Source organism: Miniopterus schreibersii (genome assembly GCF_964146895.1).
Source record: "Miniopterus schreibersii genome assembly, chromosome: 11".
NCBI classification, from domain to species: domain Eukaryota; kingdom Metazoa; phylum Chordata; class Mammalia; order Chiroptera; family Miniopteridae; genus Miniopterus; species Miniopterus schreibersii.
In genome coordinates, this window is record NC_138111.1 from 7,392,551 (window position 1) to 7,416,385 (window position 23,835).

At 37.8% G+C, this 23,835-nt stretch overlaps 1 protein-coding gene across 4 annotated transcripts in view; it reads left to right on the forward strand.

Annotated features, from left to right (window-relative positions):
* The window catches only part of SCAI (suppressor of cancer cell invasion), a 73,833-nt gene that overhangs the window by 35,266 nt on the left and 14,732 nt on the right, over nt 1-23,835 (forward strand). For all 4 annotated transcript variants that reach the window (XM_081152501.1, XM_081152504.1, XM_081152502.1 and 1 more), the window contains 11 exons: nt 7,693-7,788; nt 8,353-8,439; nt 9,940-10,038; nt 12,332-12,428; nt 13,418-13,516; nt 13,651-13,803; nt 15,477-15,578; nt 16,015-16,116; nt 16,847-16,925; nt 18,578-18,677; nt 20,588-20,669. In XM_081152501.1, coding sequence (XP_081008627.1) covers nt 7,693-7,788; nt 8,353-8,439; nt 9,940-10,038; nt 12,332-12,428; nt 13,418-13,516; nt 13,651-13,803; nt 15,477-15,578; nt 16,015-16,116; nt 16,847-16,925; nt 18,578-18,677; nt 20,588-20,669 — 1,096 coding nt within the window. The remainder of the gene's footprint in view (nt 1-7,692; nt 7,789-8,352; nt 8,440-9,939; nt 10,039-12,331; nt 12,429-13,417; nt 13,517-13,650; nt 13,804-15,476; nt 15,579-16,014; nt 16,117-16,846; nt 16,926-18,577; nt 18,678-20,587; nt 20,670-23,835) is intronic.

Here is a 23,835-nt window from a genome sequence, read left to right on the forward strand (position 1 = left end):
TTTGTGTGGACATATGTTTTTAGTTCTCTTGAGTATATATGGAGGGGTAAAATTGCTGAGTTATGTGGTACTCTCTATTTCACATTATGAAGAACTTGCAGACTGTTTCCAGAGGCTACATCACCAGCAGTGTACGAGGGCTCCACTTTCTTATCTTCACTAACACTTGTTATTGTCTTTTTTATGATAACCATCCAAGTAGGTGTGAACTGGTATCTCATTGTGGGTTTTGTTAACTTTTTATTTGATATCTTTTTATTGATTTCAGAGAGAGGAAAAGAGAGGAAGAGAGAGAGAGAGAAACATCAATGATGAGAACATCATTGATCGGCTGCCTCCTGCACGCCCCCCACTGGGGATCGAGCCTGAAACCTGGGCATGCACCCTGACTGGTAATCGAACCCCGATCCCCTGGCTCCTGGGTCGACGCTCAACCCCTGAGCCACGCCCCGCCAGTTAGTTTTGTTAAATTTTATTAAATTTTGGGGGGTGACATTGGTTAATAGGGTCATATAGGTTTCAGGTGTACATTTATATGATATATGATCTGTATATTACATTGTCTGCCCACCACCCAAAGTCAGGATCATCTTTCATCACCATGTATTTCTCCCCCTTTACCCTTTACTATCCCCCAAACCCCTTCCTTCTGGTCACCACCATACTGTTGTCTGTCTTTGTCAATGAGTTTCAGTTTTATATCCCACATACTAGTTTTGATTTGCATTTCCCTCATGACTAATGATGTTGAGCATCTTTTCATGTCTCAAATTTGTCCACCATATGCCGGATGTGTTTCATCTTGTCATTTTATATCTGTTTTTTGCAATACTGCTTTTTAAAAAACTAGGTATTATGTGAAGGGCCTTCTTCAGTTGAAACAAGCTTTATTATTTCTACAAAAATCAGTATCTGTGGTGAGTAAGTATATGTATCCTCTGATTGCTTTTGGGTTTTTGTCTGAGAAGGTTGTGGCCAGTGGTACCGCAGATCTATAGTTTACTGAGAGATTAGTCCTTGGACTCTGCTTTTCCATTTTACTTTTAAAGAAAATTCATTTTATATGTACACATGGTATAATGTAGAACTATTGGAAAAGATTTTGCTGAAGATATAAATGAAACGTTGCCTGTGATATGTATTAAATGTAAAAACAATATGTTTTAAATGACCTTTTTTCTTATCAAAGATTCTGTATTAAATATACGTGGTGCGGACTGTTTGTTCTTAGTCCCCACTTGGTCTCTTCTTTTTGTGGGTGATTATCTCAGTGTCTGGTGAGTGTGAGTTGGGTGTTTTCTGTGCTTGCTTATATAAGTGAAAGTGTTTTGTTCAGGGTTAGTCCTTGATTGGAGAGCAATTGGAAAGGCCCCTGTTTATCAGCTCTGTAGGTCTGTGACAGAGTTCCCCACGGTGGGGGATTGGAGGGGCGTGTGGCACGTTCCACATCACTCTCCGGTTCCTGGTACAAAGCTCTTTGAGCATATTGATTAAACACCTTTCTACTTTCAAGTGTTGGTTAGTTTTTGCACATTTCTTTTGCAATAGAGGAGATTTCTTTGGGAATAATTTAAAAAAGAGTGTGTGTTTTTTTTAATCTCCCCTGCCCCCCATTTTATATTTGTGTTGCTCTGAATAGAAAACAAGGTCGAAGTGCTTATAGAGAACCAGAAATACATTGGCAGTGGTTCTGGACCAGCATTCGAACTTGGGGAAATGGGTGAGGTGGGAATCCAGCTGGATTAGTGTCAGCTTTTGGCATTGGCCCTTCTTTCCCAGCATCCCTTTCATTGTTTGCCCTTATCTTTTGGCTAGTTTTCCTTTGTGTTTTCTCTCTTTCTTGAGTCCACAAACTGGTGATTAAACTTCTTATTGCAGTGTAATGTACTTGCAGAAAAGTACATATAAGTGCATTTTTTTACTGACTCAATGCATCCATGTGGCTTGCAATTGGATAAAAAACAGAAGATACAGCACCTTGGCAATCCCCTCTCACCTGGACTTTTTAACTGTTTATGAACAGTGAGAAAGTGCATGAAAGGCCTGAGATTTTCTATATACTGTCTTATTTGGATATAATAAATTCCCTTTTTGCTACCGAAGGTGTGTATTTTCACCTTTTGTTAAGCCATTCATCCAAGTTGTCAGCCTTTTCAACTTCCCAGCTGTGACTGTCTTCATGGAGTATTCTTCTTGACTGAAAATACCTGCTGATAACATGTGCATGATAAATAAACTTCTTTCCGCTTACTGTGTAAGGAAACATAGTCCAGAGAGTGAGAAATGGATAGAGTGAATGGCGGCGTGCTTATAATAGCTCTTGCATGTGGGTACAGTAGTAATGAAGTGTTAGAAATAGCTTTGAATACTGTCAGAAAAATGATCAAAGCCCAAGTGCTTGCAGGGTTCTGGTTGCCATGGTGACGAAGCAGCACGGAGTAGTGGGTGGGATTATATAAGGCAGCGTCTTGAGGCACATTCGAGATACACAGCTGTGTCTGCCACTGATATCCATGACTTTGGTGTTTTGAAACAGCTCAGGCCTCCAAGTCACTAATTATTTGACTCCATAGGAGCAAATAACACAAAGCCAAAATAAGCACTGGAGCCCACGAATGTATATATTTACAGGGACATATACCAACGTGAAGTGTAATAGTCTTAAATAAAAATCATTGCAGAAATTATTTTTATTAAATGTGCTCCCAATATTTCATATTAAAGAAGAAATCTTCTACAGTGCTTCCTTTAAAAGCCTATTTTTAGGAAGTTCTGGCTCTTAAATAGGAAAGGATAACTGAGATTACCAGCTTACTCCATCATCTCCCTTTTCTTCCTCTCTCTTTCCTCTCTTCCCTCTCTTCCCCTCCCTCTTCCTTCTCCTTCAAAACATGAATACTTTCCTAGAGGCAAGTTTCACACACTGGTAATAGTAAGGTATATGTTACTCAGAGATAGTGCCCTAAACTATTGTACAGCTCACACTGTATGCTATCATTTTATATGGCTTCCCACTCAAAAGTATAGGCCTGGAATTCGAGGCCGACCGCCACCAGAGTGGCAGTCACTTCTAGAGAAGAAGCATTGACTAATAAAAATTTAATGTGTTGCCAGGCTGGACGTGGCTCAGCGGTTGAGCATCGACCTAGGATCCAGGCGATCGATAGGGGTTCAATTCCCAGTCAGAGCACATGCCTGGGTTGCGGGCTGCAGCCAATCAATGACTCTCTCATCATTGATGTTTCTATATCTCTTTTTCCATCTCCTTTCCTCTCTCTGAAATCAATAAAGATATATTTTTAAAAATAAAATAAAATAAAAACTTAATGTGAGCCGCAAATGGGATTTAAAATTTTCTAGCAGCCAGATTTTAAAAATGTAAAAAGAAAAAAGTGAAATTAATTTTAATAATATGTTTATTTGATCCATTATATCCAAAATATTTCATTTGAACATGTAATCAATATAGAAAAATTATTGAGATCTTTTACGTTTTTTTTTTCTTCATACTAAGTCTTCGAAGTACACCGAATGTTTTATACTTGCACACGTTTCAGTTCAGATTAGCCACGTTTCAGTTACTCCGTAGCTACATGTGGCTGTTGGCTCAGAAGAAGTCCCTCCCACAGTTTTAGCTTCTGTCCTCAGAATGGTCCAGTGAGCTGCCCAGTGAATTCATGTCAGCTATATTGGGGTTCTCTTCTTCACAGATCCATTGGATATCCCATCTGTTTCTCCTGTCTCCTCCTGTACAGATGCCGATAGCCTGCAGGTCTCAGCTGTTGCTGATTTGTCCCCACCCACCTGTACTTTGGGATTTGAGGGGTACCTTATCACTTGGCTGTCATAAAGTACCACAAACTGAGTGGCTTAAACAACAGAAATGTATTGTCTCACAGTTCTGGAGGCTAGAAGTTCAAGATCAAGGTGTCGGCAGGGTTGGTTCCTTCTGAGGCCTCTCTCCTTGGCTTGTAGATGGCCATTATCTTACTGTGTCCTCATGTGGCAGTCCCTCTTTGCATGAGCACCCCCAATGTCCTTCTCTGTGTCCTAATCTCATCCTTATAACAACACGAGTCAAGTTGTCTTAGGGCCCACCCTAAAGGCCCCGTTTTAACTTAATTATCTCTTTCCAGGCTCTATCTTCAGATGCACTCGTATTCAGAGGTGCTGCATAGTTCAGTTTAGTCAAGAGGGTTGAATTGTAGAAACTTGGAAGAAAGTTTCTAAGTTTTGACATCTCAACATTACATTTGGAACATCTCTCAGAGCCAGGTTTAATCATTTGCACTACATTTCTTCCTGCCGTAGTCTCCCAGCTTTAGTTGAGAGAGTTGAGGGTTTTAAAAAAGGGAGATCGATATCGTACTTTAAATTTCCTCTGAAGCCTTGGGAAAAGAGTAAGAGCAGCCAATTTATGACACAGGTGCCTTGGCAAGATGTGAAGTAGAAGGTCATTTAGCCTACAGGATAATTCACAGAGCCCCATTTCGTTTAATTCTATGGGCCATTAATTTCCCATCTCTACTGACAGGAACAATGGCCAAATGATATATTCAGAGTTTAAAACCAGAGTCTAGCTCTGCATAGTAGAGGAATTTGTCTAAAACTTTATAAAATACCTTAATTTTAGACTCTTAATCATATTGTAGTGGTTTTCTATATTAGCTTCTATGATATGTCTCATTAGAAAAAGGGTGATCATATGACTTACCCTCTTAGGAAGTAAAAAAAATTTTAAACCCTATTTTAGAAAGAAATTGCTATCTTTATAGCGAGTCTTTAGACTGGAGTGGTGGGCGTTCTAAATTCTTTTCAGGAAAATAGTATAGAATTTAGCCAATAAACCAGAAAACATTAGTATGTTATGACTTACTGTCAGGAACCTGGCTCTCGCCTTCCAAATCACCTTCTATGTGCTTTTCGCTCTCATTCAAAATTCTCTGCCCCTAAAGCCCTTTCACTGACTCTCTCAAGTTATGTAGTCATGAAATAAAACACCGAGTTCTGGTTCTGTTTTCTCCCTTAATAAGATGTATTACTGAGATTCATTCAGTTTGTCAGTTTTGGAAACTTAAAGGAACTTGCAGGCAAATGCGTACTTGAAAATTTGCCTAAAGACTTTACATGGTGTCTTTAAAGAAGCACCTGAGAATTGCCAGGTCTTGAGAAGGTGATGTGGCTGCCCGATGCTTTTATGTAGTAATACAACCTTCCTGGCAGCAGCTACCTGTGAAGAGTCGAAGATTCTAGCAGCAACTTCCATTTTTAATACCTGATTAGCTCTTTCTAATGCAGCCTCTCACTAGAGAGCCATGGAGACATTAAGAAAAAAGTCAAAAACTTGGAATAAATGTGGAAACTAGTACCTATAGTCTATTTCTGTCATCTGAAATGCGTTTCTGCTTATCATAAGGGTAATGGAAATGGATTTAAAAATGCAATTACTGCCTGGCCGGGTGTGGCTCAGCGGTTGAGCATTGACCTAGGATCCAGGCGATCGGGGTTCGATTCCCGGTCAGGGCACATGCCTGGGTTGCGGGCTTGGTCCCCGGTGGGGGTATCCAGGAGGCAGCTCATCGATGACTCTCTCCTCACTGATGTTTCTGTCTCTCTCCCTCTCCTTTCCTTTCTTTGAAATCAATAAAAATATATTTTTTAAAAAAATGGGCAGAAGTTCTAAATAAACATTTTTTAAAAATGCAATTACTAGCTCATTCTGATGTGTGCCTAAAAATTCTGGGTAGGAAAACCTTTTGCTTTTTTACTTACTTTCTTAATATCTGGTACAGAAAATGTGAGCCTTCCATTCACTTATCAATTCCACTTATAGAAATTTACCTTTTAGTCATATCACATAACTATTCAAGTTCATTAAGTATGAAGATGTTTATTGCACCATCTTGATAACAGGGAAAAGCTAGAAGCAATATAAATGTCCATCAGGTGGGATTGGTTAAAGTGGTTCATTATATGCTACATTGTACATAGTAAATCTGTAGTCATTAAAGAAACATGACATATTAGTAAATTAAAAAGGCATGTTATAAAACATATATAGTTTGATCTCACTTATTTAAAATAATAGAAAAACACATATATACTTAAATGTACATAGAAAATACATTCTTAATGGGGGCTATTTCTGGGGACTAGAATCGAGGAGAGAAGCACCTGTATAGTACCTTTGTTTTCTAAGAGATATATTATTTTCAAAATTAAAAAAGAGAAGCATAAATTCTCTGTGATAGATTGTGAAAGTCATTGCTTTCCCTATGTCCATGCCTACGAGTAGTCCCCTTTCACACTGACTCTGGGCTTGGCCATGAGATTTGCTTTGGCCAATGGATGATAGAGATTTTATGCAGACTTGAAAAGATGAATGCACATTCAAGCTGCCCTCTCTTTTGCTGTTCTTGGGATCCTTGCAACCAGTCTCAGGTGAACAGACCCAAGCGATCCTGTTGGCTAAGGAGAAGCACGTGACTAGCACTCTAGCTGCCAGCCAGGCAGCTGCTGGGTATTTGAGGGATGCTGTCCACTAGCTGTCCACAGGCGCAGGAGTGAGGTCTGGATGAGACCTGCGATACAGTTTTATTAGCTTATAATAGCCTTTGCTCTCTTAAGTATTTTATTTAGCGCTCTTTCTGATGATTTCTTCTTTCTCTTTCACTTTCATGTATTTTGTTAAGTACAACTAATAGCATCCAGGGCTAGTAGCATACCATCTCTTGGCTTTTTCCTATAAATCCACAGGTTCATTAGTCACGTTATCTGCTTTTCGAGTTATTGCTGGCAAATGCAGTTCTGCCAGTGTGTTATGTGTGTCGTCATTTTTCCAGTCCTCAGTAACAGTTACTTGCCCTTAGTTCCAACACCTGCCTCACATGTGTGATATGTTTGGTATGGTAGTAACCCACTCCTGGTACCAGTTTCTCTGCTGGCTTTTACTAAATAAGGCTGCCGTAACCACTCCAAAATTGCAGTGCCTTACTACAATAGAGGCTTATTTCTAGCTCCTGTGTTAGCTACAAGGTGTATGAAACGTGTCTTACTCTGTGTTCCAGGCAGAGGAGCAGCCATGCCTTGGTCTTAGGTCAGAGGGAAAAGTGGAAGTGCTGACTCATGTAATACCTCTTAAATATTCTTTTCAGATGTGCTGTAGATAATTTACAATTATATTTCACTTGGGCAAAGCAAGTTTTATGGCAGCCCCAGTGTCTGCATGGTAGGAAAGTATTTGTCCCCAAGGGAGGCACGATAGCCATCAGGCCCAAGGACAGGGAGCTATAGTTTCACCTATAGGGAGAGAGTAGAATAGTTGAGAATAAGACCATCTGTGTATTCATTTCTAGAGTCCCTAAAGCATTGCTTTTCAAGGTGCTGAATTCTTAGCTGAAGATAAACATTCGGAAGTTATTGTATAAGTGAGTACGAAAAAGATCACCCAGGAGAGGGAAGAGCGTGCTAGAAACCTCGTGGGAGACTAAGAATGAGCTGTCAGAGGTAGGGAAGGAATAGGAAAGAACGTGCCCTGGACCCTTGTTATGGGGTTATTGTCCAAAAACTATAACTTTTTTTTTTTAAAGAAAGCCTGACTGCAAATGCTTTAAATCTACCCAGTTTTTACCATCACAAAACTTTAGTTTCCACATAGCACAAGAGATTTAAAATGTGTATTTGTTCTTACAGAGATTTGCCGCAATATGGGCAGAAGCAGTGGCAGTCCTATTTTGGAAGAACTTTTGATGTGTACACCAAACTCTGGAAGTTCCAGCAGCAGCATCGGTAAAGGAATTTTATAGTTAAAGGAGAGTGAGGCTCCATTTTCTATTAATCACAGTTTTGACGTTTACTACCTCACTACTTTTATTTCTGGATACATCATAATATATTTCATCTTCATGACTCACATGAAAACAAATTGATTTTTTTCCTATTTATTTAAGGTTTTAAAATGTAATGTTCTTATCTGATTTTTAAAGACAATATTACATCCAAAATAGTTCAAATTAATTCTAGCATAGCTTGGCTGATTCATGGTTTTATTCTAAAATTGCTATTGTTTATTCGCCAAAACAATTTGGGGGTGTTGCTTCTAATTTTCATGAACATAGCTCAAAGAAGTTTCTTTTTATATTTCAACTTACTTTAAATAGACATTTAATAAATGCTTTTTGAATTTAATTGAATGAATATGTTGAAATCTCATGAAAAATTCATGAATTTCAATTCATGAATTTCCAATTGTATTCTGGATTGGGTGTCATTTTATGCTATTAAGTTTACAGATTTGATTATTTTTGAAATTTATAGTCTCATTTCTATTTTCTTATTTCCTATGTAAAACAGACAAGTCTTGGATAATCGGTATGGCTTGAAGCGGTGGCAAATAGGGGAAATTGCTTCTAAGATTGGGCAGCTATACTACCATTATTAGTAAGTGAATTGCATATTGAAAAACCAAGCGTTGTCCTGATGTAAACACAGCTTGCGGAAGCATGCATGGTATACTTACTTGGTTGGAGGGAAAACTAAAGAGTTACAAATGAAAACCTTAGTAACTCAGATCATATTGATGAAGCCCACGCTATGAAATGACCTTCCATAATCAAAGTAACATCATTTGCTTCTAAGGCTCACCTTCCAAACAGTTCATTTGGTCAGACTCACTTATAATTTAAAGGAGTAAGATCTTGGTTTTAGATGAGTGAATTTATAGTTCTTAATGGCTTCACTTTAATCTTGATACTATGCAGAGACATGTAACTTGTATGTTTGAATGAGTGATTTTCAGAGGGGTATTTTAAAACTCATACTTGTAGGATATGTCTAAAAGGGATTACATGAAGTAGGTACGGATGCTTCTGATTATATCCTTAGAGCAGTAGCATCTACAGGGGCTGGCAGAAGTAGGTCTGCAGTTGTACTTACTGAAAATAGTACAATAATTAATAATAAGACAATAAAATCTGTGTTTCATGTATTTATATCTGTAAACCTACTTTTGCCCACTCCTATATGTAGTCCCACCCATGAGTCAAGGCGAGAGAGTCCTTTTAGGACTCTAAACCTCATTATCATGAAGTAATAGCAGGTATACCATAAAAAGGCTTGGGCCATTTAACTTAATAGACCAGAAAATCCCTTCCTCTTCCTGTCTTTTGGCCTGCCACCCCAAATTCCCACCATTAAAATCACTCTCTTGGGTAGCATATTTCCTTAAGAAGTCATCTGTAAAACTAGAATTTTTAAAAAAAATATTTTTAAATTTTTTAAATTATAGTTTACCTTCAGTGTTATTTTAGGTGTACATCATAGTGACTAAACAATTGTATACTTTACAAACTGTTCCCCCTGATATTTTCAGTATCCAGCTGGCACCATACATATTATTGATTATGTTCTCTATGCTGTACTTTACATCCACTTGACTGTTCTGTAACTACCAACCTGCACTTAACCCCTTCACCTCTTTCACCCAGTTATCTAAACAAAGAGCCTAGTTAATCAGCATCCTCTGAAGATTACTGTGGGTTAGTCCATTTCTGAGTCCTGTGAGAAAAAAACGAAAGAAATGAGTCAAAGGACAAGTGACTGTGTGTGGATTTGGGGAAGGTCATGAAAGGTCTGGTCCTGGGTGGAAAGATTTACCTGGGTGGAAATGCTGTTTGGAGAGTCTCCCTTTGAAGAAGGAGAATGCTGTGCACTTGGGGTTGCCATCCAAAAAGGCTTGGGAGCAGTGGGGAGGTATTTTTTAAAATTATCATTATTATTTTTACACATTTTAGGGGTGATAGGAATATTGCTTTGCTGATTCAAATTTAGGACAGGCATTCCCGTTCCTCGTGCAGAGGAACAGAGGAATGATGGCCCAAGTATTGGCCATGGTGGAGGATTTGAGACTGTCAAGTTGAAAGATTTTTTTTTCTCTCGTAGCTTACGCACATCTGAGACCAGCTATCTGAACGAGGCCTTCTCCTTCTATTCTGCAATCAGACAGAGGTCGTATTATTCTCAAGTCAATAAAGAGGACAGGTATGCACCCATTATGTCTTTAGAGACAGGAAGGTAAAACACTTAACATTTTTAGTTTGCGTGCAAATTATGCAGCAGTGCACACATTTGTTGATAACTTTTATTCATTTAATGGGTTCTGTGGAGTGCCTGCCATGTGCCAGGCCTTCTTAAGCATGCAGAGATATGTTACCTAATAGCAATAAATATTACAGACGTTGTAACATGTCACAACACCAGCGTAGAGTCAGAGCACAAAGGAGGGGAGGATTACTTCTTTATGAGAGATTAGAGTCATACAAAGTTTCATTGAAAAGAAACAACTCCAGAATGAGGCTTAGCTGATAAGCTTGGTTCTTTTTAGCTTGTGTACTCTTAATTCATATACATTCAAAAGCCTTTTGACAGCTGTCATGTAGGACTAAAGAAAAGGCACTAAGCTGTTTGAATTTTATTTTATAAACCCAATACTGCCGTGCAGTTGTTGGGGGTGGGGGAAACCTGGTGGAATCATTAATTCCCAACAGTTATCTGTTGAGCACTTACACCTCTGGCAGTGTGGTTGGTGCTCGGGTGGGAAAGAAGAGAAGGAGGTTTACAGGTGTGCTCAAATTTTCCTTTCGGACACTTACCTTCTCATGGGGGTTACAGACATCTTTGGGGTTCAGGTAGTGATGTTATTAATTCCAGGTGAGTATGGAATTGTGGAAGAAACCAGGGATCTGCTGGAGAATCTTTATTGCTAGCATTCTAAGGATTGTTGGAAGAGGACCTTCAGACCTAGAAGATGTGAATGTTCCCTCTATCACTGGCAACAGAACTCACAGTTGTATAGTGTAAAGATTATATTCTCTTAGGGCTAGAAGAAAACATAATTTTGACATGGTTTTCTAGAGCACACTTTGTGCTGGGCTATCATGCACTTTCCAGCTCTACAGCACCATTTTTTGGAAAGCCCCACTCTTGTAAATCCCATTCATGCCCTTGCAAATCTTGTTCAGACCCGCCTAGGGAGTTAGTTTGATGCAAGTGAGGTATGTGGATGCTGAAGTCTCTGTGTCATTGCCTTACTCTGTTCTTCTTTCAAAAGTTCCATCAATTACTTTTCTTTCAGATTTTCCTGATTTGCTTTACTTTACATATATTCACTAAAGATATATTTCCTCCAACCCTTTTACATTTATGTTGTACAATTTGAGTTCTTGGTGAGATAAATTATATCTCTAAGAACATACAAAAGGGCTATGTAATATTAGCAAAGAACTATTTTAAGCAATAGTAAAGTATCTTGTATAATTCACTTTTCTAATTTGCCAAAAGGAAAATTGGCCTTAGGCCCATTGGCTTGAGACCCAGCAGCTTGATTCGTGGAAATAATTTTCTATCCTAATAACGAACACCACATATCAACTGTTTTCCTGTGCTGCCTCCTAGAGCAGGGCAGATGAACAGAGGTGGGGTTATTTGGAACCAGGATGACAAAACCTCTTGCCTTAAAGACACTAAATTAGAATTGGCGGACAATCTGAATGGTCCTACCAGAGAGCACGGAATGGGCAAATCGAAAACAAACAGAGCAAGGTAGAGACGCAAAGCCAGAGGACCTGAGCACAGGAGGCAGAGATGATCACAGCAGAGGAAAACGCAAGACCCAACCATGCGCTGTCCTCAAGAGATGCGTTACAATAAAAGAACACAGGTCCTTGAAAGCAGAGGGACAGAGGAAGATACGGCATGTAAGCACTAAGCCCAAGAAAACTGGCTTGGTGATATTAGGATCAGAAAAATAAGATTTCACAATGAAGAATGTTCTTCCTGGAAGGCTTTTCACTTCAGGTTTTTCTGCTGCCTCTTTTCCCCTGTTCCTTATATACAGCCTTAACTTGAACTCATCACTCTCACCCGAGATCCAGTCCTGTGGACTCAAATAGCATCCTTCTGTTTCTCCTCTCACTATATTTATTCCACTGTGTTTTAAGTATTTATGTCTCCTCTGTATTTTAAACACTTTTTCGTCTGTAAGATCTGTGAAGAAGGGTCTGTGTCTGGAGTTCTTGGTTGGTGTTTTCACTCTACTTCTAGCGCTTAGCCTAGGGCCTGCTGCATCTAAGTTGTCAGTAGATATTTGTTGAATGAATGAATTACGTAATGAATCAGTAGGTAATGCGTTACGTCTACAGGTTATATGCAGAAATGTTTATAACTGCAGAATAGGCTCAAAAGAGTTTAAAAGCTATAGGAAAGTTGGGGGGAAAATTAAAAAGCATATTTTCTTTTTTAATCTAATGACTAATTTTCCATTTATCTACCACAGACCTGAGTTGGTAGTTAAGAAGCTGCGATACTATGCAAGATTTATAGTCGTTTGTCTTCTTCTCAACAAGATGGATGTTGTGAAGGATCTGGTGAAGGTAAGTGTACTTTAAAATAATAATTAAATATCTTGTTGTAGATGGATGATTTTGTTTTTTAAAACTGAAGGTTAAAATAATTTTTGATATATCTAAATCATTAAAGCAAAGCATGCTAACTTCTGCCAAAGGTAATAAAAAAGATTTTTTTCAACTCTCTTCATATTTCAAACACACACTGACCAGAGATCATTATCTTAATTCCTTGCTTTTGTCCCATAAATGTTTTTTACATTTTTTACATTTTAAACATGTTTTGCATTTGTCCCATCAGTGGATGATTGGGACATGCAAACAAAAGTTAAAATACTTAGTTTAAGAGAAAATAATTGAAATGTTAAGTCAAGAAAAAGTACATAATGTTTTACAAAGGGATTGGGAATGAGTTTTGGCTTTTAGTATCTCTGTGTCACTCTGTCCCTCGTTAGCTCAGGCAGTTAAGCGCTAATGGCACTTGGGACACACCCTCTGTAATAATTGCACATGAGGTCTGGCTGCACTCTCTTCATTCAGGTAGTGGCTTCAGTGGCATGCTGCTTAGTGTTTGGTATTCAGCTATAATGTGCAAGTTTTGACGAGCCCTCCTCTGTCTTCCTCCACTCCCAGTCACTATTAAGTGTTTCCAGATAAAACCAGTATGCTATAAATCCAAAGAAAATCAGCTAGGCTATATTAATTTTTTTTAATGTTAAAAATGTGGGGTTTTCCTTTGTTTTCTGTTAATGAAGTCATTGCTGGTGTGGCACTGAGTAGGTATGGGTCTCTCTGGATCTCTATGAAGATCTTACTGATGTGTGTCATTCGGGAATTTTTTATTTTGAATTAAATTCATACAGCTTTCATTCTTTCTTTCCGGTTTTAATTGGGACTGTATATTGATAATAATCGAGCATCTTAACTTTGTCAGTTTCTCTCAGGAATATGGTACTGTATAGCTGTCTTTTAATTTTTTCCCTATACTCATTTTCTTTGTGATATGTTAAAATCAGGAACTGTCAGATGAAATTGAAGATTATACTCACCGCTTTAATACTGAAGATCAAGTGGAGTGGAACCTGGTGCTTCAGGAAGTTGCAGCTTTCATTGAGGTCAGTTTTTGACAAGAAAGGTTGTCCTGGTTATGGATAAGTAAATTCCTGGGTGGTATACATTTTCACTGTGTGTCTATATCAAGAGGGAACAACTTACTAGACTGACATTTTGCCTCGGCTTCTCTCTCCAGGCGGACCCCGTAATGGTATTGAATGACGATAATACCATTGTCATCACATCTAACCGCCTTTCTGAAACAGGAGCCCCATTGCTGGAGCAGGGCATGATTGTGGGACAGCTGTCTCTGGCTGATGCACTCATTATTGGTAATTGTAATAACCAGGTAAAGAATTATGAAGGAATTATGCTGAAAATCAACTTTGAAAAGTAGTACTTTTGATTATTACAGGATTATTATTTCCTTGTAAATATCCTAAAATCCATTTGTGAGGAAATGGTTAAATAAATTATGCTATGTACATATATGGACTATATTATAGACATTTAAATGGTTTGCAAAGAACTTTTAATCACAAAGGAAGATACTCACGATATGGTAAATGAAAAACTTGTTATGGAGCTATGTAAACAGGACTATTTCATGTGTTAAAATGCCTATATACAGCCCAGCGAGCATGCCTCAGCGGTTGAGCATTGACCTATGATCCAGGAGATCATGGTTCGATTCCCGGTCAGGGAACATGCCCAGATTGTGGGCTCGACCCCCAGCAGGGGGAGTGCAGGAAGCAGCCAGGCAAAAATCATTGATGTTTCTGTCTCTTTCCTTCTCCCTTCCTCTCTCTGAAATAAATAAAGACTTAAAAAAAAAAAAAAAAATGCCTGTATACATATATGCACAAGAAAAAGACCAAGAAGAAATGTACCAATATCATAAAAGGTTTACTTCTGAATAGCAGAATTATAGGTGATTTTTATTTTCTTCTTTGCAGCTTTCTAAATCTTCATATTTTATAATCAGGCAAAAGGGAGAAGGGGTTATTTTTAAGTATATATGTCAAAGCAAATTTCAGTTTTTAAAAAAAAATATGTCTTTATTGATTTCAGAGAGAGAGGAAGGGAAAGGGGGAGAGAGAGAGAGAAATATCAATGATGAGAGTCATTGATCGGCTACCTCCTGCCCTCCCCCTACTGGGGATCCAGCCCATAACCCGGGCATGTGCCCTGACTGGGAATCAAACCCCGATCTCCTGGATCACAGGTTGATGCTCCACTGCTGAGCCACGCCTGGCGGGCTTCAAATACTTTTCCATGACAGAATAGTCGCATGATTATTTAATGTACTAATAATGTAATTTACTGGAAATTACATAGCCAGTGAATAGTGGATATTGGAATAGCCAGTGAATACATTTTTCTGTGTGCATTATTTATACATTTTAATTTTGAATCTTTCCTTATACCTGTCATTTTTGTTATTGTTAACTTTGTCTAGTGCTTTTCCAGCTTTGTCTTTTGTAACCATTAATTCACAAACTTCTAAATTAAAACATTTTAATTTAAATACAATGTTGCCTGCCTGAAGTTCTATAGAAATACTATTCAGAATAGAAAAAGATGAAGTCTTTAACATAAAGTACCAAAATGTAATGAAGAGGTTATAAAATACAGGCCACAGCCATGTTTCAGCCTCGCTGTTATGCCAAAAGTTAGCATGTTTTATAGGACCTAATATAGGTCTCTGTTTACATGACTACTTTTATTTGTTTCTAAACATACCTGAGGAAATTGATGGATTGGTAGGGGTATGGCTAGATGGAGAGATATGTGGGAAAGCAAATGTTGAACAATGTTAATGTAGGATCTAGATGGTAAGCATATGGGTGTCAGTGATTTAATTCTTTTAATCTTCTGTCTTTTGAAATTTTTTATAATAAAAATCCTGGAAAAGAAATTACACAATGTCATTAAGTACACATGAATGTCAAGATTAATGATATGATTAAAGACTTCAAGGCCTGCATTCTGCATTAATGGTCAGGTTTGTTTTCCTTGCAGGTTAAGTTCAGTGAACTAACTGTTGACATGTTCCGGATGTTACAAGCCTTGGAAAGGGAGCCAATGAATTTAGCTTCCCAGATGAATAAGCCAGGAATGCAGGTATCCTCTCCCTACTTTTGCAATTTTGGTAACACTCTTACTGCTTCTGCTTTCCCATGGAATGCTATTATCCAACAAGTGCTATGAGCGTGAATAAAGAGCTCTTTTGCCCTGGCTGGGTGGCTCAGTTGGTTGGAGCATTGTCCCGATATGCCAGGGTTTCAGGTTCGATCGATCCCTGGTTAGAGCACATGCAAGAGTCAACCAGTGAGTGCATGGATAGGTGGAGCAAGAGGTCAGTGTTTCTCTCTCTCTCTCTGTTTGTCTGAAATCAATAAATTTTTTAAAAGAGCTCTCGATAAAATACAGGAAATATAGATAAGCATAATAATAGTAGCAAAAAGATATTTGATGAAGAGGATAGTAAAAGTAGGCATTCATAATTCATCTATCAAATACAGCTTGTATGGGTATTGTTTTGTGTGTGTAAATACAGGAATCAGCTGACAAGCCTACAAGGCGAGAAAACCCCCACAAGTACCTGCTCTACAAACCCACCTTCAGCCAACTGTACACTTTCTTAGCAGCATCTTTTAAGGTATATATGATCCAGCATTTTTTACTATATGGGGAAAGTGTGCCCTAAGTGGAATGTGAGAGTCACTCTTCTCTTTGAATATTTGAGTCAAGAATTTAAGTAAAATATGAAATTGAAACTGCCTTTAGAATATCCTAATCATAGCAATTTTCAGAATGGAAATTGCTTATGATTCTCTGAATGTTCGTTGCCAGTAATTAATGAGGCTATTGCTTAATTATTTTCCTTCCTCTAGGTTTTTATTACTAAACTAGGCATAAGAGTCAGTGCAGAACTTAAAAAAACGGAGTAGGTTGCATAGGTCTGTTATATATTCAGGCGACTCAGGGAAATAGTTTGGTCATTGAAAGAGCTGTGAGGAGTAGGGAATTCCTGCAAAGTCTAATAAGAAAGCTGTGGACAGGAGTTTGTCTCTTAGACCTTTAGTCAGGATCTTTACTTCTCCATTTCAAGTTTTCCAGAGAACATTCTCTAAATTATGGGGGTTTTGAAGCAGGTAATGTCTTCAAAACTTTTGGCAGATGTTGTAGATTATAGATATTATAATAATGAATCTTGGCTGTGTAGACAGAAGTTGGAACCAGCAAGAGTGGCTCGGCTCTTGGAGAAGATAGTAATGTGTCAGATTAGGTTCCTGTTTTCCCCACACCTTTGAAATGTAGTGAGCTTTAAATGAAACTCTTGTTTTCCCTGTTTGTTGTTTTGTGTATGTGATTTTTTTAAATTGCAGGAGCTGCCTGCCAACAGTGTGCTTCTGATTTACCTTTCGGCCACCGGTGTTTTCCCAGCAGGTCGTTCTGATAGTGAAGGTACAATAAAGGAATGCTCCTGTGTGAGCCGGGCTTGAACTCTCTTTATTTCTACAAGACGGCAGCCTGTAGCCCACAGACCACCTCCAGTTTTCCAGAGAGGCCTCCAAATTGGAAACCTTGTTTATTTGTTGAATTGGCAATCTTATAGATATCCCATTCTATTTTATATGCTGAGATATTATACATTGAAGGCCATACATCATCAGCAAATTCACATACTGTGTGCTTCGCTATCAGGTTTGCCAAAAGCATACATATATATGAAACGACCAAGCCTAATGATCTACTTCACATCATTGAATTTTTCTGAGCCTTTAGTGCTTTAGGGAATCTGGTCAGCGGCTTCATGTGGCTGAAAGTCTTTGTAGAAATCAGTACACTTTTGTAACTGTGAAGGTTCAAGTCCTTGTCCATGATTTTGTTTTCTGTCCTTCCTTTATTGGGTTTTTATGGATTCAACCTGTAGAATATTGGGATGCTGTTTCGGAATAAAAAGTTAAAACTGTCCAGAGTAAATGAGTCCAGAATATATGAAATTGGTCAGAATGGGTGAGTAACTGGTATGTAAATGAGGCATTTAAATCTCTGTCTGGACAAAAAAATATTTATTTCTTAACATCCTTAACATTTTCCTCCTCATCTGTTTGTTGAAATTTGCATTCCTTTATACAGTGCATGTCCCTGCCATCTTCCTTGCATGACCTGCAGATCCTCTTAATGTGTTAAAATGAAAACAAAACAAACCTCAAAGCCTTTTCATTGCAGTGATTTTTTAAGAGATAAAACATAGCAGCACTAAAAGTGGTGTGAAGTTATAAACTACTTAAGTTGTTTGTAATAAAGTTAGTAATTTTATTTATAAATAATAATTTCCATATCTTCTCTACTGTCGAATCAGATGTCGGGGCTCCTGCATAATATATTGACCTGTTGTTTTACTTTTTTCAAAGTACAGTGGTACTACAATAGGTACTAACTGAGTAATCGTTTAAGATAGATTATTCCTAACACCCCTCAGTTGCTGTTCTATTTAGGCAGGAGTTTAACTAACTGATATGACCAGTGGGCAAAGGCCAACTTCAAAACTGGAACTACAGTGGTTAGTATAATAGTGATAAAATAATGGATTTTTTTCACACACTGAAATTTGGCAGTTATTTTCCTAAGAATGAAGATTTTTTTCAGCAAGAACTTTCAAGTTTTATTCCAAATATTTTTCTAAATTTTAACAATTAATGGCTTACTTAAAATTATATTTAGAAATAATTAGGGCTTGAGTCTGCAATGTCTGACTTAGTTAGGCCTGAGATTTTAATTTTGCTTGAAATGTAAAAGTCGTTTTGAGCATCCAGATCTCTATCCCTTTTATTACCCAGAATAATGGGAGGCAGCCAATTCTTGTTTTGTTTCTCATTATATTCTGTCTGAAGAACTGATGAATAATTAAATGATTTTTTTAAATGTTGAAATAGACAACATGCTGAAATCATTTAAATGCTGCATTAAATGAAAATGTTAAATTTTAAAATAATTAAAATGGTTTGTAATTATCTTCCACTTGTATCAGTGAGAGATTCACACAGTACCTTTGAAAATCGACAGTGTTGCTCTCTGATTGAAGTCTAGGATTCTTCCCTTTGTTTTCATAGGTCCTTATGATTTTGGAGGGGTACTTACTAATAGTAACCGGGATATTATAAATGGAGATGCCATCCATAAAAGAAATCAGTCCCACAAAGAAATGCACTGGTATGTATTCTACTGTCTCTTCATATTATAAAAATTGTAGTTCTCTCTTATGAAATATTAAGTGAAGCCGAGCTGGGCATGGCTCAGTGGTTGAGCATCAACCTAGGATCCAAGAGATCGTGGTTCGATTCCCGGTCGGGGCACATTCCCAGGTTGTGGGCTCGATCAATGACTCTCTCATCATTGATGTTTCAACTCTCTCTCTCTCTCTTCCTCTCTCTGAAATCAATAAAGATATATTAAAAAATTAAAAAATAAAGTGCTTAAAAAAAAATTCAGTGAAGTGGGGACTTTTTCTAGTAATAGAAATACTCTTTTAGGCTACTATTGATAACACTTATCTGGATTCTAGCAGTACTTCCGTCTCTGACTGTCCTAGGAAAGTAGAGTTTTGGGCTGATATATATATATATATATATATATATATATATATATATATATATTTTTTTTTTTTTTTAAATTTTCATTGAGTATCAGTTATATGTCAGGCAGTGTTCAATTACTGGAGCTATGTCAGTGAACAAAATTACATTTAAGTTGGAGGAGATTGTAGATATATATGTACATAAATAATATATCAGGACATAATATGTGTAACATCAATTGATAACATCTGTTGATTTGGTATAGCACAAATGAACTCAGTTATGATTTCAAGTAGAATGTACCACTAAAGTTGCTCTTTTTCTAAGTACAACATTCACTGGTTGAGCCATTATTGGCTCTAGAATTTCTCTAGCTGAGAGACAGAAATCTGGTTATACAGGACCTGGACTTGTTTGAAACTGCATTTCTAATAGCGCCTTACATAAAAATGTCAACTGTTCATACTGATGAATGGGGCAGAGAGGGAGATGTTCCCAATTATTCTAGCTAACGGTCCACCAAGCCATACGTTGGTGCTGTTGTTGACCTTAGTTGTAAATGATTTATATTAGGAAAACTTGTATTTGAAGTATATTGAGGTTTGATGATATTGCTCATTGACACATTATTTTATATATTTATATTTACATTTACATCAATATTTATCTATACACACACATTGTCCATTAAGCTGGAAAGAGTACGCACCAAAATTGTGATCTTAGGCAGTGGCTCCCAAATACCCGTTACTGGGCTTTTAGCTGTTGGATCCAGTAGGTCTTCTGTTTAAGAAGCACTCAGCTGGCTCTGATGAAATGTCCAGAGGAAACGTAAAGAACAGTAAAAGGGCCCAGCCAGTTTGGCTCAGTGGTTAGTGCGTTGGCCCACAGACTGAAGGGTCGTGGGTTTGATTCCAGCCAAGGGCATGTACCTCAGTTGCAGGCTCAATCCCTGGCCCCAGTTGGTGCGGGAGGCAACTGATAGATGTGTCTCTCTCACATCAATGTTTCTCTGTCTCCCTCTCTCTTCCACTCTCTAAAAAGTCAGTGAAAAAAATATCCTTGGGTCAGATTGAAAAAAACGAAAAAGAAGAGTAAAAGGGAAGCCTCTGTTATTGTCTGCAGTATTAAGATGTAGCTTGAAATACTAAAAAATCTTTAAAATAGGTATAGATTTTGAAAGACTCATTGAAATACAAATCTGGTTGTGTTATTACGTCTTTGTTTTCAAAACATGTTTTTAAAGGGGCTTTTAAATACTAAACAAGTACGTAAATGCTGACTTCTGAGATTTTCATATGTATTTAGTCCATCTTTAAATATATAGACTTCTCTTTAGCTTGGATATTCTTGTGTAATAATTATCTCTGAATTTTTTTCCAAATAAAACTTAATACAGACATTTTTTGTCTTTTGCTTTATTAATCTTTGTTTTTCCCTCAGCGCTATGATGAAAAGGAGACATGAGCAGCCGAAACTGAAGAAGAAAAGTTCTCAGACTTGGCGGTGTAGTTACTCAGTTATTCCTTGTTATTGTCTTCCCAGCCTCCACCCCGGAGACCTCTATCCTTTCACGAGGAAGCCCCTGTTTATCATCGTGGACTCGTCCAACAGCGTCGCATACAAGGTGAGTTCCATGAGCACCGTGGCACACGTTAACGCTGTGGCACCGCCCCGAGGTAACCGGTCTTCACCCGTGCCTCTTTATGTTGCTTTATTTTATTTCGTTTTACACAGTTTGTATTTAGTCTTTCTTTTCTTTTGAGGTTGTGCATGCTAGTCAGGATCTGGTGCTATGAATAGAGACAAGAAGAAAACGCATGAATGGACACTCAGTGGAAAATTATAAACCCTCCTGCAGGAAAAAAATGCAAGATTTCCAAGAGCCCTGGTGGAAGGTTCACTTTCGTTATATAACCCAGAATGATTTTCTTTTGTAGAGGGGAGAAGTACGTGGGCACATTTTATTTTCTAGTTTTGAGAACTTTTCCCCCATCTACACACTGAGCTGCTGTGGTTTAAGGGAAATTTCTATCTCATGTTTTACAGTTACAGTCATTGAATATCAACATAGATGGTCTTAAATGCACTTACTTAAAAAATTTGTGACAATAAGTAAAAAGAGATGGCCCCAAGTGCTGAAACAAGTGACAGGGATCTAACTCAAAGGTCATTTGTTTTATATTTTGCTATTGAAGCAATGTTTTTCAACGACCATATAAAGAATGTCAGCAGCAAAACACTTGAAAGTAGAGTATTGGAGTTCAAACTGTAGTAATTTACAGGAAAATGGAAACAGAATTTCTGGAGTGCTTTGTGTGGTTGGACTATTTCGTTAGTGAACAGTATGCTCAGAAATATGCTGGGATCTGCATGTTTAAACTGCCAGTTAAAACTGTTTCTGTTGTGGGTGTTCATGTGATTGGGTGGAGAAGCAGGCACCGGTCAGTTTATTTCAGGGGAGCAGTGGAGTGTCCACAGCCAGGAGAGCTGACCCTAAGCATGTGCTTTCCATCTAAATTTCACATTCAGTTTCATTTTTTAACGTCTGAATTCCAAGAGCATTCAACCCACCCTAAACTCTCCAGCATGTTTTCTGCTACGTATTTTGTCAGGTTTACAACTTTGATTTTGGGGAAAATTAGCGGATATTTTCTTAAGTCAGGTGTGTGTTGTTCATCTTTTTGAGGGAGTGAGAGATTGCCGAAGGAAAAAGTTTATTAACTACCCCATTTAAACTTAAAAAACCAGCGGAGTCCAGGCATTCGTGTCTTCCCAGAATTCCAAAGAAGCATTGTCTTTGTCAATGAGAAGGAATCATTTGCTGCGCTTAAGGATGTGACAGGAAGTATGTTGCTTATATGCCCCAGCATTCGTTGAGAGTATTTTAGCAGCCTCATAATTTCTCTCCATTTAATTGCATATTATTTGATAGCACCTTTTATAATCTCAAAAATATCTTTCATTATATGTGTGTGCTATTTCCAGAGTACTTCTTGGATGTAGAATGAGTATTGGATGCTGGCTGGGGTTTTTTTGTTGTTTTTTTGGTTTGGTTTGTTTTTTTTAATCCTTACCCGAGGATATTTTTTCCATTGCTTTTTCAGAGAGAGTGCAAGGGGGAGAGAGGCACATTGATGTAAGAGAGACACATCGATTGGTTGCCTCCTGCATGAAGCGGGGCCGACACTCTAACCACTGAGCCAAACTGGCTAGGGCTGGATGCTGGTTTTTTAAAAAAAATATCACTGTGCATACTTGGAAATGATTTAATTCTAGATTTTTATATTCTAACCCTTAGGATAACAGTGGAATAATAGAAAGGTGTTTTTTTTGCTTTTGTTTTGCTTTGTTTTGGTCTGTTTGCTTTTGATGGCACATGCAGTATAACTCCTCTAAAAAATTAAATTGTCCAGAACACACTGGTCTTCAGAAATGAAATGGGGAGCCCGTGTGCAGTATGCAAATCAGAGCACAGCACAGACCAGTTTGGCCTTTTTAAAAATTAATATTCTTTAATGCCTCTCAACCAAGTATACAGTTCTCTGTGTTAACATACTGTGTTAACACTAAGGTGTCTGATATTTACTTTCTCCACAAAGCCTCTGTAAAAAGTCTTAAACTACCATTTGCAAGTTTCTCATAAAAAAGGAGAGAGCTGTGTGACTGAGCTATTATTTCTGGAGTTCCTACTTTGCTATATATGTCTCATACATGTGAATGTTTTATGAACATATATGTATTTCCTAAACACTTCTTCATATATTAGCACAAACACTTCATGTTATTTTCTTCATTTAAATATTACATTTTTATCTTTATGAAAGTAACTCATGCATATAGTAGTTTAAAGCTGTAGTTCTTAACTCTCTGTGTGCACCAGAAACATTCAGAGCCCTTTTCAAAGCCACTTGTTCCAGGGTCCCAGCCCGTGATTCTGATTCACTGGGCGGGGGTGGGGGCTCAGGTGTCGGTGTAGTTCCAGTGTGTTGTTAGGGTGAGAACTACTCAGTTAGCAAGTTCCACCAGCTGAAACAGTAGTTTCCTGCTCTCTTGCCCGATCCCTATTTGGCTCTTTGCAAAGGCCACACCATTTATATCTTTTTTAGCTGATCATTTTGGCATTTGACCATCATTTTTCTAAATAACATGCTAGTGTTGGTATTTCTTGATTCTTGCGTTTTATAGGCTCTGTGTATTGATATCCCATTATAGGAGAGAAATTTAGTTTCCTTTCCCCTTTATAGCCCCAGTTTGCATTTATACCTTTTACATCCTTTTATCCACACAATAAACTTATATCATAATTTTGATTCACTGAATATTTAGTGCTTACATTATTGCGAATATAAAGTGCTTTGAACAGCTAAGCCACATAGTAAACTTTTTCTTTCCTATGCAGATTTCTGGAGCAAATAATTACCTATCTTTTTTCCATGTTGGGTTCTTTTTTTTTTTTTTCCTGAATTTATCACTGATTCAAACCCAGTCTCCTCAACTGTCTAACTTCTAACTCCTTTTCAAATTGGTCGGATTCATTAGCCTCTTTATTTTATCTTTGTGATGAATGATCTTCCAAGCCTCTGAACTGGTGCCCTATACATATGCTGCACAGCTCCTATCCCAGAATCTCTTTTCATTATTACCCTGGGAATTCATCTGCCGTGTGTATTGGATCCCTCTTTCCTGTGTCTTCCTCTTGGACATTTACTCTCATTTTTGTGCAGCATCTGCTATAGTAGCTTCCTGAGGAAGAATGAACATGAGGGAAAACATTTGAAGTCTTGTACTTC